Source organism: Ahaetulla prasina, chromosome 10 (genome assembly GCF_028640845.1).
Source record: "Ahaetulla prasina isolate Xishuangbanna chromosome 10, ASM2864084v1, whole genome shotgun sequence".
Classification (NCBI taxonomy): Eukaryota; Metazoa; Chordata; class Lepidosauria; order Squamata; family Colubridae; genus Ahaetulla; species Ahaetulla prasina.
In genome coordinates, this window is record NC_080548.1 from 18,603,929 (window position 1) to 18,620,864 (window position 16,936).

At 43.0% G+C, this 16,936-nt stretch overlaps 1 protein-coding gene across 1 annotated transcript in view; it reads right to left on the reverse strand.

Moving 5' to 3' along the window:
- MECR (mitochondrial trans-2-enoyl-CoA reductase) overlaps window positions 1-16,936 on the reverse strand; it is a 34,754-nt gene that overhangs the window by 6,473 nt on the left and 11,345 nt on the right. The window contains exons 2-8 of the mRNA XM_058196140.1: window positions 14,320-14,417; window positions 13,019-13,150; window positions 11,529-11,672; window positions 9,777-9,879; window positions 7,940-8,042; window positions 3,976-4,049; window positions 1,107-1,167 (exon numbers count right to left, since the gene is read on the reverse strand). Coding sequence (XP_058052123.1) covers window positions 1,107-1,167; window positions 3,976-4,049; window positions 7,940-8,042; window positions 9,777-9,879; window positions 11,529-11,672; window positions 13,019-13,150; window positions 14,320-14,417 — 715 coding nt within the window. The remainder of the gene's footprint in view (window positions 1-1,106; window positions 1,168-3,975; window positions 4,050-7,939; window positions 8,043-9,776; window positions 9,880-11,528; window positions 11,673-13,018; window positions 13,151-14,319; window positions 14,418-16,936) is intronic.

The following is a 16,936-nucleotide window of genomic DNA, read 5'->3' on the forward strand; positions in this document are numbered from 1 at the left end:
GAGGAAATAATTTTATTTTGGCTACAATCCCCCAGCTATCTCTGCCTCCCCGCTTCCGGTTCCCACAGCTCAACTCATCTCCGCTGTGGCAGTTCTGAAGGTGCCCAGGGAAAATGGCTTCAGGGCTGACAATGGGGATATAGAATAGAATTTTATTGGCCAAGTGTGATTGGACACACAAGGAATTTGTCTTGGTGCATATGCTCTCAGTGTACATAAAAGAAAAGATACGTTCATCAAGGTACAACATTTACAACACAATTGATGGTCAATATATCAATATAAATCATAAGGATTGCCACCAACAAGTTATAGTCATACAGTCATAAGTGGAAAGAGATTGGTGATGGGAACTATGAGAAGATTAATAGTAGTGCAGATTCAGTAAATAGTCTGACAGTGTTGAGGGAATTTATTTGTTTAGCAGAGTGATGGCCTTCGGGAAAAAACTGTTCTTGTGTCTAGTTGTTCTGGTGTGCAGTGCTCTATAGCGTCGTTTTGAGGGTAGGAGTTGAAACAGTTTATGTCCAGGATGCGAGGGATCTGCAAATATTTTCACGGCCCTCTTCTTATCAGAATATCAGAATGATTTTCCTCTTAAAGATACTGCTCTAATAACTGGAAAACCTAATGCACAAATAGAAATAGTATCCAGGTAGCCCTCGGTTTACAACAGTTCGTTTAGTGACCGTTCAAAGATACACCACTGAAAAAAGTGACTTATGACTGTTGTTTCACACCGACGACCATGGCGGCATCCCCATGATCATGTCATCAAAATTTAGCCGTTTGGCAACTGACTCATATTGATGACGGGCTGCAGGGTCCTGAGCTCGCGCGATCGCTTTTTGTGACCTTCTGACAAGCAAATTCAAAAGAGAAGCCAAATTCACTTAACAACCGTGTTACTTGCTTAACAACTGCAGCAATTCGCTTAACAACGGTGGCAAGCAAGGTCGTGAAATGCTCACTTAACAGCTGTCTCACTTCGCAACAGAAATGTTGGGCTCAATTGTGGTCATAAGTTGAGGACTACCTGTGTTATCTCAGGAAAGGGAACATGAGAAGGATAAATAGGCTAGCCAGAAAACCTTAGGGCTACTCACCGCAGGGACTGTCACAGGCTGCTTTGACATCCCACCGTAGGTAACCATGGTCCCACTATGCCTAATGGAAGAATTGGGTTAGCGTTAGGGCAATTAAGGTTAGGATAAAGGTGATTAAATTGGCAAACTACCTGTTCTGACCTAGGCTTCCCCAGCAGCAGGAAGCGATAAAACCCCTTTTATTTAATTTACAGTGAATTCCTTTCCAGCAAAGTCTTTCCTCTCCCACACTCTTTCAAGATGGTTTACAATTACCGACCTTTATCAGGCTTGGAGAGTGGCCAGGCTGATATCTTTCAGACACCCGCAATACTTGGCAGGAATTCAGGAATGAACTAATTATCAGGCCTGGAAGCCATATTACCTTGGTGCCTTCAGGATCCAGGCCTGCCACAATCCTACTGTGGGAAGTTAGGAGGGGGGATTGCATGAGTGAAGTAGAAGTAGACATAACAAAACTTTGCAGAGAAGTTCAAGGCCATGGTGTCCGACAGCTGTGCAGAGAAGAACGTGGAGGTTGTCTTCTGTACGTGAAGGAACTGATTGGAGCAGTGGTGGACATGTGGGGGAAGCGGGCAAGGTTTTGAACTTTCTTTTGGGTGAGGAAAACCTGGAAGATCTCAGATTTGGGTTTTCCACCGATGTGCCAATATGACATTGCCAATAAAAGTTAGCTTTGAGGAACTGCAAGCCTTGGAGTTTGATTTCGTTGAGGGTGTTACTTGGATCCCTGACACTAATTGTCTCCTGCAAACTCCCCTCCCCTTTTGCTCCTCTTTTATTCCCTCTGGGAGGGGCCATTCATCATCCACCTGTGGCCTTACTACCTAGTTGACCCTTGTTCTTTAGCTGTTCCCTTTGTCTGGCAATTCTGCGCATGTGCACATTTGGAACAGGCTCCAGCTGTTCGTCTGCCTCACTGATGTCTGACTCTGAAGGCAGCTGATAACTGGCGTATGGCCCTGGCCCCCTCTCTGCCTCCGACGCAGAGCCCTCATCAGAGTCTTCCCCAGACTTCAGGACTGGCTCATGTTCCTCCCCAACCTCCTCACTGTCCGAATCTGCTGTCAGATCTGCCACAACACTACCTTAATTCAGACGCTATTTTTACTGTCCAGTTTCCTCAGCCTTTGGTCACCTGGTTAATTTCTGCAACATTTAATTGGAAACCATGCAGTTCAGAGATTCAGAGCAAGAAGCAGCACACTGCCCTTTTCTGGAGGGTTCACTGGATTAAAACTTAGATGTCAGAAAATAAAATATTGAGAAAACCAAAAAAGGACTCCCTTCCAAAATCTCACTAAAGTCTTCAACATAGCTGTTCAAGAGTTCTGCACCTCTATAACTTTCTGATTTGGTTCTGCAACCCAACAAGACAGACACAGACTTCAGAAGATAATTGCTACCAACCTGCCTTCCACTGAGGACCTGTATACTGCATGAGTCAAAAAGAGGGCTGGGAAAATATTTACAGACTCCTCGCATCCTGGATATAAACTGTTTCAACTCCTACTCTCAAAATGACGCTACACAGCACTGCACACCAGAACAACTAGACACAAGAACATTTTCCCCCCAAATGCCATCACTCTGCTAAACAAATAATTCCCTCAACACTGTCAGACTATTCACTAAATCTGCATTACTATTACTATTAATCTTCTCATCGTTCCCATCACCCATCTCCTTCCACTTATGACTGTAACTTTGTTGCTTGTATCCTTATGATTTATATTGATATTGTTTCCTGATTGCTTATTTGTACCCTATGACTATCATTAAGTGTTGTACCTTATGATTCTTGACAAATGTATCTTGTCTTTTTATGTACACGGAGAGTATATGCACCAAAGACAAATTTCTTGTGTGTCCAATCACACTTGTCCAATAAAGAATTCTATTCTATTCTATTTAAATACATTAAGGTTGGCTTCGTGTCAGATATCTCCAGGTTTTCAAGGCATTCTCAAGTGAGACCTTTAAACTGTAAAATCCAGATAAATTGTGATCTATAAAACCCCTGAAATTCTGGGAACTGGCTTAGAATACCAGGCTCCTTTTCCTGTCTAATAACGATGTTACATTTGTTAAAAATAATAGTAATAGTAATTAAGTAAGACTTATATTCCGCTTCAGAGTGCTTTTATTCCACTTCAGAGTGCTTTTACAACCCTCTCTAAGTGGTTTACAGAGTCACCCTATGGCCCCCAACAATCTGGGTCCTCATTTTACCAACTTCGGAAGGATGGAAGGCTGCATCAACCTTGAGCCTGGTGAGATTCGAACCGCCAAGCTGCTGGCAGTTGGCAGTCAGCAGAAATAGCCTGCAGTACTGCATTCTAACCACTGTGCCACCAAGGCTGTAATACACAATAAATTCATCATACCACAGTGAAGTGATGATACCAGGATCTATTCTGACTATTCTAGAGCTGTGGAGCTGGATTTCACTGAAATTATAAAGTTTAAATATTTTTTCAGACGCAACACAAAATCCTTCAACCCTGACAGCCTTTTGGCAGCTTGCTAGCTAGGCAAGTAGGTTTGTCATGAGGTCTTTAAGCACCTCTTAATTTGTTTCTTAAATGTCACACAAGCCAAACATTTTGGACAGTATTCAATACAATTGCAAATTTGTCACTTTCAAGACAAGAATCCAGAGCGTACAAATCTGCTCCATTAAACAACAAATCCTTGCACTAATCCACACTAGCAAATTTAAGAGTGTGTATACATCTTGCTTCAAAAATACTCTCTTAGGCAACTCACAACCAAAAATAAAAATTTAAGACAGACTGTCCATTAAGCATATAAATCAAGTGAAACAATTACCACAGATATAATTCAAGCAAACAAAAGTTAAATTTACCTCAAGTGACGCATCAGCTCAGTAGCACTTTTCCCTCCAACACCATTCAGAGCTAATGAAGGCTTAGGAATTTCCTGGAGAATGAAATTGTACAAAACAAAAACAAAACAGAAAACAACTTGCTTCTTGCTTTAAGTCCTCCAAATTATTCACAGAAATAAATTTTTGATTTTGCTAAGTGGTTCTTGGATTTCTGTCTTACAATCATCTTTTCAACATACAGTAGAATGGGAAGGCAGAGATCTGATTGTAACATGCTTTTGTTCGGAAACGGCAGAACTAAGAGGGATTAATACAGGAAATCTTTGACCTACAACAGTTCATTTAGTGACTGTTCAAAGTTACAACATCACTGAAAAAAGTGACTTATGACTGTTTTTCACACTTACAACCAGGGGTGAAATTCAAAATTTTTCCCTACCGGTTCTGTGAGCATGGCTTGGTGGGCGTGGCAGGGGAAGGATACTGCAAAATCTCCATTCCCTCCCCACTCCTGGGGGAAGGATATTGCAAAATCTCCATTCCCACTCCACTCTGGGGCCAGCCAGAGGTGGCATTTGCCAGTTCTCGAAACTACTCAAAATTTCCGCTACCGGTTCTCCAGAACCTGTCGGAACCTGCTGAATTTCACCACTGCTTACCACCACTGAAGCATCCCCATGGTCACAATTCAGGATCAAAATACAGATGCTTAGCAATTGACTCATAATTATGATGACTGCAAGCGTCCCCGGGTTATTTGATCCCCTTTTGCATCCTTCTTACAAGCAAAGTCAATGGGGAAGTCGGATTCACTTAACAACTGTGTTACTAACAGCTGCAGTGATTCACTTAACAACCGTGGCAAGAAATAGCATAAAATGGGACCTTTGTTTAACAACTGTCTCACTTAGCAACATAAATTTTGGGCTCAGTTGTGGTCATAAGTTGAGGACTAACGATGTGAAATGCCAAAACACATGTGACTTGGCTGCATACCTGGCAAGGCAAACCAGAAGTAGACTGAAAACTTGCATGAGGAAAGTCTTGTCGGTTTTGCCCATTAAGCATTTTATTAGGGCCATATCACTATGGGCCACCTGTAGGTATTAAACATTTTTATCTGGATTCTGGAAATTATTTCTCTGCAGGGTGGCATAAACAGGGAACAGGCTGAATCAAAGTGGGAAGACAGAGGAGAGAGTAAATTATGTCCTTGCCTCTAATCCCAATCAGTTTGTCTCATTAAAGAGAACTTTAGTATGCAACATGCCTTGAAATTTTATGGCACGGGATAACACACATATCCATATCTATTGCCTGTCCCTTTTGTATTTCTTCTGAAATTAAATCTATAATTCAAAATGGTAAAACTGGACAGAAAGAACAAATAACCAGCGAGTAAACAGCACCCATATGAGTTCTTTCCTCTTGTTTCCCTAAAATGCCCCATCTGGAGTTTTTCAGCTCAACCTTTTGCAGTAGTAAAAATCTAGAGATTATAGAGATTTCTCAGTGTGGTAGATAAAAAAACACGGCTAAACTGGCTTTTAACAAGAAGCGTTTTCGGATACAAAACTTGGCAGTTCTTAACGATAAAGCATCAGTTGTGAAGAATTAAACCCATCAATTATTCATGGGAAAGAAGGCCGAATCCAACATTTCTGAGCTGTATTCAGTAGCCATTCAACATGGTCTCTTTCTCACTGCCTGTGTTACCTTGTTATGCTTCCTTCAAGTTCTACGGTCTACCTGAATTCCCCCTAAGTAAAATACAAAGATTCAAATCGCAAAGATTAGGGATAGGTAATTATTGATTTACGACCAAATTCAGCCCAAAATTTTCATTGCTAAGTAAAGAAGTTGCTAAGTGAGTTGTGCCTGAAGTTATGACCTTTATTGCCAGAGCTGTTAAGAAAATCATTGCAGTTGTTAAGTGAACCATGTGGTCATTAAGTGAATCTGGCTTTCCCCCATTGACTTTACAGAATAGAATAGAATAGAATAGAATAGAATAGAATAGAATAAGAATCAAATCGAATCTGGAAGGGACCTTGAAGATCTTCTAGTCCAGCCTCCTGTTCAAACAAGAGACCCTATACCATTTCAGACAAGTGACTATCTAGTCTCTCCTTAAAAACATCCAGGGATGGAAAACCTACAATGTCAGTTTTGGAAGGCAATTTTCTTTTTTGCTTCTTAACTGCCACATATTTTAGCTGGGGAAGTTGGGAGGGGGTTGTTGTTGGAGTGGTAGAAAGTTAGTCATAACATTCTGTATTCAAGGACATCCTGCGTTGGAGACTTCCTGAAGATTGTATCCAATTTAGTGTGAAGAGTTGATTGGACAATGTGATGAACTTGTGGGTGTGGGGCAGGGCTGTGAACTGTCAACTGGATGTGGAAAACCTGGAAGCTTTCAGTTTCGGGTTTTCCCAGATGTGCCACCATGACATCTCTAATAAATTGGAACTTTGAGGAACCTCAAGCCTCAGAGCTTTATTTCGTTGGGGGTGTTCCTTGGAACCCTGACACATGATTTCTGAAGGCAAGCTGTTCCACTGGTTTAATTTCCTGACTGTTAGGAAGTTTCTCCTTAATTCCAGGTTGCTTATCAGAAGCCAACTAGGAGGGTTACAAATCACGTGACCCCAGGACACTGCAACCGTGATAAATACATGTCACTTGCCAAACAGCCTGAATTTTGATCACGTGACCATGGGGATGCTGCAACAGTCGTAAGCGTGAAAAATGGTTGTAAGTCAGGTTTTTTTCAGTGCCGTTGTAACTTTGAACGGTCACTAAATGAACTGTTGTAAGTCGAGGACTACCTGTATATGCGAAACAGTGGACCAAACAAACTAAAATGGATTTGGTGCTCTCAGAGCTTGCTTGTTTTCTTGCTGATGAAAGTTCGGAGACCCCTCCTGTCACAGGTGTCAAACTCAAGGCCTGGGGGCCAGATCTAGCCCGCAGGGTTCTTAGATCTGGCCGGTGGGGGCCCCCCGGAAACAGCAAAGGATTCGCCCGCGGTGCCTCTGCCAGCAAAAACAGAGGCCCTCCTGAGCTCCGTTTTCTCTGGCAGAGGGTTGCACGAGGCTGTCGTAGGCAAAAACGGAGCTTGGGAGCCCGTTTTCTCTGGCAGAGCACTCAGGCCATCACAGGTGCCCCTGACATGAGTGACATCGAGCTGGCCACACCCACCTTGGCCACAGCCACTCCAGCTCCCCTCTCCCCACCCCCCCAGGTCAAACACAACCCTGATGCGGCCCTCAATGAAATCGAGTTTGATACCCTGCCTCATTTCAACCCTGAGCTACAAATTTTCTTCTTTATTACCATAACAAAATGGGTTTGTGTGAATGAGGTAAATCACACAATCCAATCCATTGCAGCAATAGCAATAGCACTTAAGACATACACTGCACACCAACAGATGAAGAAGTGATAGGGAAAGTTTTAGAGGGTGCTGAAATGGACAAGTTAACAAAAGAAATTAAAGAGAAAGAAGAGACAGATTATTATATAATCTGAAACAAATAGTATGAATGGCTTGAGACTAGAAATAAAGGGGAAAAAAATAAAGGGGAGAAATTAGAAATGTACACTATGTAAATAATAAATACATAAGAATGTAGAAAAGTAAAGCTATTAGTATTAGATAATTTAATGTAAATAAAAGAAAATGGGACAAGAAAGAAAATAAAATAATATATAAAATATGGGGGGAAAGGTATAAAAGCGAAAGAAGACCACTAAGAAACATCTAAATATAGGCGATATTTATATGTTGTGTGCCTGTCATATTGTGTATCACAATAAAACAATAAAAAAGTTTTTTTTAAAAAAAGACTTATACATCGCTTTATAGCCCTCTCTAAGAGGTTTACAGAATCAGCATATTGCCCCCAACAATTTGGGTCCTGCAGTCCTGTTTCCTTTAGCTATTTCACAGCCGTAGCCTTTTTTTTGTGGTCGTATATACCTTAAACAACTCTTTCATTTCTGGTTTTCTTAGCATCTCCTCTGTGATAACATAGTCTGCTCCAAGGGACTTAAGTCTGTCTATAAGATCCTGGAGATCTGGTCTGTGGAACAACAACAACAACAACAAAATAGAATCAGATGAAGTTGACGATTTGATGGGGCATAAAAAGGGAATGCGAACAATAAATTGATATGAGAATGCACATTATCAATATTCTCACTGGCATAAGCTGAGTCAATTTTCAGCGATTAAAAAAAAATATTTTTCTTTGTCTTTTTGCACTTAGATACTAACGAAGCTAGCTTAGAATAAACTGCTGGGAGTCAGGTGATGTACAAGTAACAACAAATGTCTAGTTTAATGAAAAGAAGGACTAGGGGAGACATAGCAGTATTGCAATATCTGAGGGGCTGCCACAAGGAAGAGGGAGTCAAGCTATTCTCCAAAGCACCTGAGGGCAGGACAAGAAGCAGTGGATGGAAACTAATCAAAGAGAGAAGCAATTTGGAATTAAGGAGAAACTTCCTGACAGTGAGAACAATTAATCAGTGGAACAACTTGTCTCCAGAAGTGGTGAATGCTCCAACACTGGAAGTGTTTAAGAAGATGTTTGATAACCTTTTGTCTGAAGTGGTAGAGGGTTTCCGCCTAAGCAGGGGGTTGGACTAGAAGACCTCCAAGGTCCCTTCCAACTCTGTTATTTTATTCTAAGATTCTAACATTTGCCAACTGGTGAAATGGTTCAGGAGACTACTTCATCCGTCAGCGACTTATCAGCCGGATCGCTTCTATATGCATGTTCTACAAGAGGAAGACCTTCTTCTGTGAAGACAACTGCTGATAAGTCAGAGCCTTCACTCAGAAACAAAGAACGCTTAATGTTAGGAGTAAATCTATCAATTGCTATGAATCAAAAAATAGCATCAAGTAACTATAAAAGCCTGAATGTTCTCTTTAGTTCTAGATTGTTTGTCTCCTTGATTACTTTTCATCCATTGTTTCTTGTCTTGCCTTCTGGTACTTTGGAAAATAAGTTGGCCCTCTCTTCTTTGTGTCAGGCCCTCAAATATTGGAAGCCTGCTATCATGTCTCCCCTAGTCCTTTTTTTTCACTAGACTGGACATACCCAATTCCTGCAATCGCTCTTCATAGGTTTTAGCTTCCCGTCCTTAATCATACTAATTGCTCTTTTCTGCACTCTTTCCAGAATCTCAACATCTTTTTCATATCATAGTGACCAAAACTGGATGCAGTATTCCAAGTGTGGTCTTACTCAGTGGTGGGATTCAGCCGGTTCCTGCCAGTTCGGGCAAACCAGTAGTTAAATTGCTGGGTGGCCCTGCCCCTCCCTGGAGTCCCCACATGCCCCATTTTGACTCCCAGGTAAGTGCAGGGAGGCCTACTAGGTCCAAAACAGGGTGTGGGGGTGCAGTGCCCCCCCACAGTCCATTTTCGCTCCCAGGAGGCTGCAAAGAGGCCTCCTAGGCCCAAAACGGAGTGCGGGGGGTGGCATGGCCTGTTTTTTGCTCCCAGGGAGGTGCAGGAGGCTGAGTGCTTCCTGTTACACCCTCTGGCCACATCCATCCAGCCGGTCATTAGGGCGGAGAACCGGTTGCTAAATTATTTGAATCCCACCACTGGTCTTACCATAGCTTACAAACTGGCAAACTATGAGCATTATATAATGCCATCTAGGATATCATATAATCTCCATCTGAATGAAAGGGAATGCCCTGTTTGTGCAGGTTTAGCGTAAACCCAAAGGATCTGACTGGGGAAAAGCAACAGGAAAGTAGAAAAAAGAGGGAAAAACAGTTTTGTAAGGCACACTCACCTATCTCTTATTACATTTATTGTTTTGATGCCCTTGGCTGCTGCAATCTGGATTACAGCCTGTCCCACTCCACTATTGGCTGCGTTTTGGATGACAGACTCCCCTACAGACAAACAGACATGTCATCTCGGGCTTCAAAAATATTTCTTTCTGCTCCCCATAAGCGGAAGACATTCTCATCATTATTGTGTGTTGGAGAAAATAGCACAGCCAGTGGAAATTCAGGTTACCTGACACCTTTTATTCCCAATTTAAAAACAGGTCTCGGAAAAAGACAAGGAGAACCAGTTTTTAAAATGAAATAAATAAATATAAACCTCAGCCCTTAATTTACCTTTGCCTAACTAATCATAACCACCTGAACGTTCAACGCCAGTAAAGGTGAAGTAATTCTAGTCAGTTGCAGCAAATATTTTTGAAAGAAGATCATGTAGGTCAGGATGTGCACACAAAAAAGTGCCTGCATCAATTTTGATTATGTAGATTCTTTTCATTTAGGATTCAGATTGGGATAGTTACTGAGACAGCCTTGGTTACATTTGTCCATGATCTTTGGTGACCCCAAGACGGTGCTACTAGATCTGTTCTGGCTGTCCTTTATGGTTTGGTTTACCAGCTGTCGATGACATTGACCACAGCACAGGTAGTCCTCAATTTATAACCACAATGGAGCCCAAAATTTATGCTGTTAAGTGAGAAACTTGCTCAGTGAATTTTGCCCTATTTTACAACTTTTCCTACCAAATTGTAAAGTGAACCCCTGTTAAATTACGAACCCGGTTCTTAAGTGAATCTGGCTTCCCCATTGACTTTACTTGTCAGAAGGTCACAAAAGGGAATCGTATGAGTCTGGGACACTGCAACTGTCATAAATGTGAGTCAGCTGTCAAGCATCCGAATGTAAATCACGTGGGGATGCTTTGTAGGTGTGAAAAATGGTCCTAAGCAGGGGTGAAATGCTACCGGTTTGCTCTGATTCAGGTGAACTGGTAGTGATAAAAACTATGGGTTCAGGCAAATCAGTAGATTAAAAAAAGCTACCGGTTTGGGTGAACCGGTAGTTTAAAAAGCTACCGGTTTGATTGAACTGTTAGTTAGCTACTGGTTCAGTCAAACCAGTAGTTAAAAAAAGCTACCAGTTCCTTTGAACCGGTATTTCCGACGATCAGCTGTGCCGCGCGGTTTAGCTTTGCTAGAAAGCAGGAAATTCTGCTTTCTAGCGAAGCTAAATTGCGTGGCAAAGCTGATCCTCCCCCTCGCTGTTCTACTTACCTTTCCAAGAGTCCTTGTGGTGTGCACTGCGCATGGGGCGCATGTTTGGGGAGCACTGTGCATGCGCAGCGTGCGCTTGGTGCACAGCGCACATGCGCAGCCAGCGAACCAGTAGCAAACCGGTTCAGATTTCACCACTGATTCCAAGTCACTTTTTTCAGTGATGTAACTTCAAGGTCACTAAATGTTGTAAGGCGAGGATTGCCTGTATCCTTCCGGCTGTGACCCGATTGGCTTTTAGAAAATTTGGCTTTTTCTTCAAGTGTGAGGATCACTGGAGGTTGATCATCATATGGAGAACTGATCGTCTATTAATATTTATTGGATTTTAATTGGGATTGTTTATCTTGTAGAGTTTTTGTATATTTTCCTGTACACTGCCCCAAGTTGCAATTTTCAAGTTGAGCAGTCATATAAATTCTAGAAACATATATACATGCATATATACATACATGCATACATACATACATATATGCATACCTGGTTCTAAAGTCTCAAAATCAGACAACATCCGATAAGCTGTGCAAGGGTTAACACCCAGTGTGGCAGCACAAGTCAGTGGAATATCCGGTGGGATTTTCAACAGAGTTTTCTCATCGAATACCGCTTCTGTTCGCCAAGTTCCTTTTGTAAAGGATTAAAAAAAAGAAAAAAGACATGATTTTAAGCTGTGGAACAGTTAATAACAATCTGCAAATTCTCAGCTCTCAGAAGAGGCCTAGGGCAGGGGTCTGCAAACTTGGCTCCTTTAAGACTTGTGGACTTCAACTCCCAGAGCAAAGCTGGCTGAGGAACTCTGGGAGTTGAAGTCCACAAGACTTAAAGGAGCCAAGTTTGCAGACCCCTGGCCTAAGGTGTTGTCAAGAAACACTCAACAAATAAAATTGTTGAAAAGATTGGGTTTGCACAATGTACATTAAGTTATAAACTCCGGTTTCCAAACAGCCACCATGTTTCACACATTGGGCTATGCTACAAAAATGGTTTCCTCAGCTTTGACTTGGCCTCTTTGTGCCAATCTGTCCACTACGTCTCAGCAGGTCTAGGCCAGCCCTGGCTAGGAACTAAAAGAGTCAAGATGCGGCAAAACTTAGCTTATTCCCCATAAACAGGCCGGAGCCTCAGAATACAATGAGCAGGAAACGAGTCCTATGTAAAGTCTTGGCTGTTGCCGATGGTTGCTAGGCCCGGTCAGCTAGGTGTCAGGGAGCCGGTGGGGAATGTCTCAGCTGCTTGGAGCCGTTGGGATCGGAATGCCGCCAGCCAACCATTGCCTCAGGAGTTGCTCCCGCTGCATCCCCACCCCCCAGGAATGATGAGCCCTGAGTTGGGTACTGTTGCGTCTGCGCCCCCCGAGCCGGGCCTCCCGGCAGAAAGTGACTTGGAAAGTGAGGGGGAAGGGCCATCAGGACTTACCTCAGGAGCACCGGCTTCCCTGGCTCAGCTCCAGAAGCCAGAGGCAGGCCAGGTGGAAGAGATAACGAGGCCTCCGTTTCCTGACTCTTCCCACCCACCAGGCCACACCTCCAGACTCAGCTGATGGCAATCAGGCCTGGCTTGACCCTAGGTTTTGTAGGCAGGAGAGCCGGGAACAGAAGCAGGGGTGGGGCAGGCCTAGGAAGTGCTGAGTCATGGAGCCACACCCCACAGGATATAAAGGCAGCAAGAGCTGCTGTGCCTCTTCGTAGCAGGCAAATTAACTGCTTAACTAAGAGCTGAAGTTCTGTTTGTTCCTGGGTGACTCATCGGCGTCGAGGGAGATAACAGAGACACTTGGCAGACGCTCGCTATTTTGCTGCCAGAGCTGATAGTGCCGGCTAATTAAGCCATCACTCGGACAGCGGCGAGGGGGGGGACAGAACAGGTACTCAACACTACGATTTGTTGTCAATCATTTAAAGCTCAGCAGAGGGACTGGACAAAAGGGAAACAAGAGTTTTGCTTCAATTCCTCTCCCCCCCAAAATTCACCAAGTCCTCCATCAGCTGGAATCACCCAGTCTCCTGGTTTCAAAGTTGTCACAGAATTTCCTGTGTCCATCACTTGCCCAACTCCTTCGTTCCCACCAACTGCAGGTAAGTCAGCAACAATGCCATAGGATCCTGCAAGAAAAACAAGAGCAATTTTGGTATACGAATGAATTAAAACTTGCTTTGGCATGTACATTATTTTTCTTATTCTGTAGCAAATTCCAAATAGCACATAACACAGTGGTACCGGTCGTACCCGGTTCGGGTGAACCAGTAGCGATGGCGGCAGGAGGCTCCTCCCACCCACCCAGACGTCATCACAGACACTCTGTGCATGCGCAGACGTGGCGCATGCACTCACATTTGTGAATTGGTAGCAAAGGTAAGTGAATCCCACTACTGACATAACATATACAGTCATAAAGATTTCCAAGGTAGATTTCAACAATGTAATAATACTGAATTGGTTCCCTTATCGCTTGAAGCCAAATTCTCTGAGCACTGGCCACACTGAAGCTGAGTTCTTAAAACGGGAAGGATTTCAATCTTGGAAGAGAATTTGGGGATTCTTAATGGAGTAAATGTTCTATAAAACCTTAGTTAATTAATTCCATTAAGCTAAGCTTTAGGTAATTTTGCTTCTTAAAACACAATTGAACTGGATGCATATCATAACACTAAGCCATAAACTATAGTTTAAAAAAAAAATGGAACGGCTCACAGATGAAAAATCTAAATCAAGCAAATCGTATTATAGCTCAATGTAATAATATGTGAATCCAGGCATGGAGTGGCTGAAATTTTTCCCTAGGGTTACTAATTTTCTTAGCCTATTAGGTCTGGTCATTGGTTAGAAAAGATCCTGTAGGATTGATAGACAGCTGTATCCCCACAAGCAAGAAATAATCCTCGTTCCTTCTTTAATCTTTGGTGTAATAGCTATTTCCAAGCTTATGCAGATAATACCGCTTATTATGGATGGCATGTATATTATTATATAGCTTTGCTATTTAGGTTGCCATCATTTAGAGACCCTCTGCATGTGGCAATTTCCAAATATAGAAACTTTATTAATGGCTCTTAGGAATGTTTCCAGAGATTGCACAGTAATATAGCTTAAGTTGAATTGATGAAGATAACAGCAGCTGTAGGCAAGCTAACTCTGTCAATCCTGGCTACTATCTCACTGGGAATACTATTAAATGTGGACAATCTAGAGGCTTAATTTTCCCCTGACAGCACCACATAAAGGAAGAATGTGGGAGGCAAAAATTAAACAATGTGCGTTATATCAAGGTTACCTTGAATCATATTGATGTCTGCTGGGTTGATGGGAGCTGCAACCATTTTCACGTGGACGCCAGAATCCCCAAGTCTGGCTAAAGCTACATCTTTTAGGCTGTGAGGGAAAGCGGACAGAATATATTTATTATTCTTAAGCTTCTCTTTGCCAGCAAAGAGATTTTGCAAGCATTTCATTCGCTGGCAGTTTGTCAGAAGACAAGCTCTATCAGCTTGTTCATGGCACCAAGCTTTTATATACATACATACATACATGTAGATATTTGGTTATTCGGGTTTTCTCCTGCGTAAAATTGGAAGTGTCTTGGCGACGTTTCGACGAAATCCCATTCGTCATCTTCAGGCTGGGTGTTTACAGCTTCGTGCTTCTAGGAGAAACACGAAGCTTCTCCTAGAAGCTTTTCTCCTAGAAGCACGAAGCTGTAAACACCCAGCCTGAAGATGACGAATGGGATTTCGTCAAAACGTCGCCAAGACACTTCCAATTTTACGCGGGAGAAAACCGGAATAACCAAAGACCTACATACAAACACCCACGAAAACCTCAGAAAACAAATATATCTTTGGTTATTCGGGTTTTCTCCTGCGTAAAATTAGAAGTGTCTTGGCGACGTTTCGACAAAATCTCATTCGTCATCTTCAGGCTTCAGCTTCATGATTCTAGGAGCAATGCAACATTGCTCCCAGAAGCAAGCTGAAGCCTGAAGATAACGAATGAGACTTTGTCAAACATCGCCAAGACACTTCCAATTTTACGCGGGAGAAAACCGGAATAACCAAAGACCTACATACAAACACCCACGAAAACCTCAGAAAACAAATATATCTTTGGTTATTCGGGTTTTCTCCTGCGTAAAATTAGAAGTGTTTTGGCGACGTTTCGACAAAATCTCATTCATCATCTTCAGGCTTCAGCTTCGTGATTCTAGGAGCAATGCAACATTGCTCCCAGAAGCACGAAGCTGAAGCCTGAAGATAACGAATGAGACTTTGTCGAAACATCGCCAAGACACTTCCAATTTTACGTGGGAGAAAACCCGAATAACCCGAATAACCAAAGACCTACATACAAACACTTGCGAAAACCTCAGAAAACAAATATATATATATGTGTATAGGCAGGTTTTGGTATGTTCGGGTCTTTTTCCGTGTAAGATTGAAAGTATTTAGGCAACATTTCGATGAGATTTCAGTCATCATCTTCAGGCTGGAGTTTTTTGGCTTTGTTCTTATGTGAGCATAATGCTCACTTAAGAACAAAGCCAAAAAATTCCAGCCACGAAGATGTCTTCAGACAGCGCTGGCTCTTTGGCTTTGAAACGGAGATGAGCATCACTCCTCAGAGTCAGGAATGACTAGCGCATATGTGCGAGGGGAACCTTTACCTTATATATATATAGAGAGATAGAGAGATAGAGAGATAGATGATAGATATATAGATAGATAAAGAAATGTACAAAAGATGCACATTACACTAAACCATACTATTGCCTGTGTTTGTGTGATGTGCACATAAACACCATATGTCGTGTCCCACTCCTCCGCTGACGGCTGGGTCAGGGAAATCCGAATCAGGCTTGCCTCTGCAGCTCTGCCCAAAGTCCTAGCAAAGTCCGCAGAGCAGGCAGGAGACCAGTAAATGACTTCAGCAAGATAAGTTCGACTTTTGCCTGACTCAGAGACTGCCAGAAAGTAGATCCTTTATATAGGCCATGGGGTGTGGCTCCATGACTCAGCACTCATTAAGGCCTGCCCCTCCCTTCCTTCTGTTGCCTCCGCCTCTCCAATCTTCTGATGCGAGGATTACTCCAATCAGCTGTTGTTGGGAGTAAACCCTCCTCAGGCTCACCTGCTGTGGAGGAGGGGAGGGTCTAGCTGCCCGCTTGCCTGGGCATGGAGTCAGGGCTGGGGCAGGGAGATGCTCCTTCTTCTGCAGTTTGTGTGGGCATGGAGCCAGGACTTGGGCCGGGAGGCATACATTCCTCAGTGTTCGGGAGCAGGTAAGAAGGCCCCGGCTGCTCTGAGGGCGGGCAAGACACAACACCATACCTCCTTTTGAACCCAATGCCATTATTTATAAGTTTTTATTCTTTCACTTGAAAATCAGTTTCATCTATAGTTACAGGTAGTCCTTGACCCATGACTGGTGGTTTTATGACCGTTTAAAATTATGATGGTCATAACAAGAGCATTTCTGGCTGTCCTCCCCCCCCCCCGAATCACATGACCATATTTTGGGCACTTGGCAACTGACTCTCATTTACATCTCTTTGCCAAGTGCCCTATGATCATGTAAACCACCATTTCCACCATCTGCCAGCTTCCCCAATAAGTCAATGTGGAAGTTGCAAGTGAAGGGAATGGAGGAGAGCTGAAATCCTTTGGCAGGCTGCAGGAACGGAGCTGAAATTTCAGCTGCATTCTTTGAAGGATTTCCCCCTCAGTGCACAGAAGGGAGAGGAAGTCTTCCTGGGACCTTAGGAACAGAGCAGAAATTTGGGAGATTTCAGTCACTCCTGTAGCCCCCTCAAAGTATTTCCCCTCCATGCAAGGAGAGGAGCTGAACTCCAAGGTCGGCTACGTTGAAAGCAAAAGGGCTGCCTCTGCTGGAAGAGT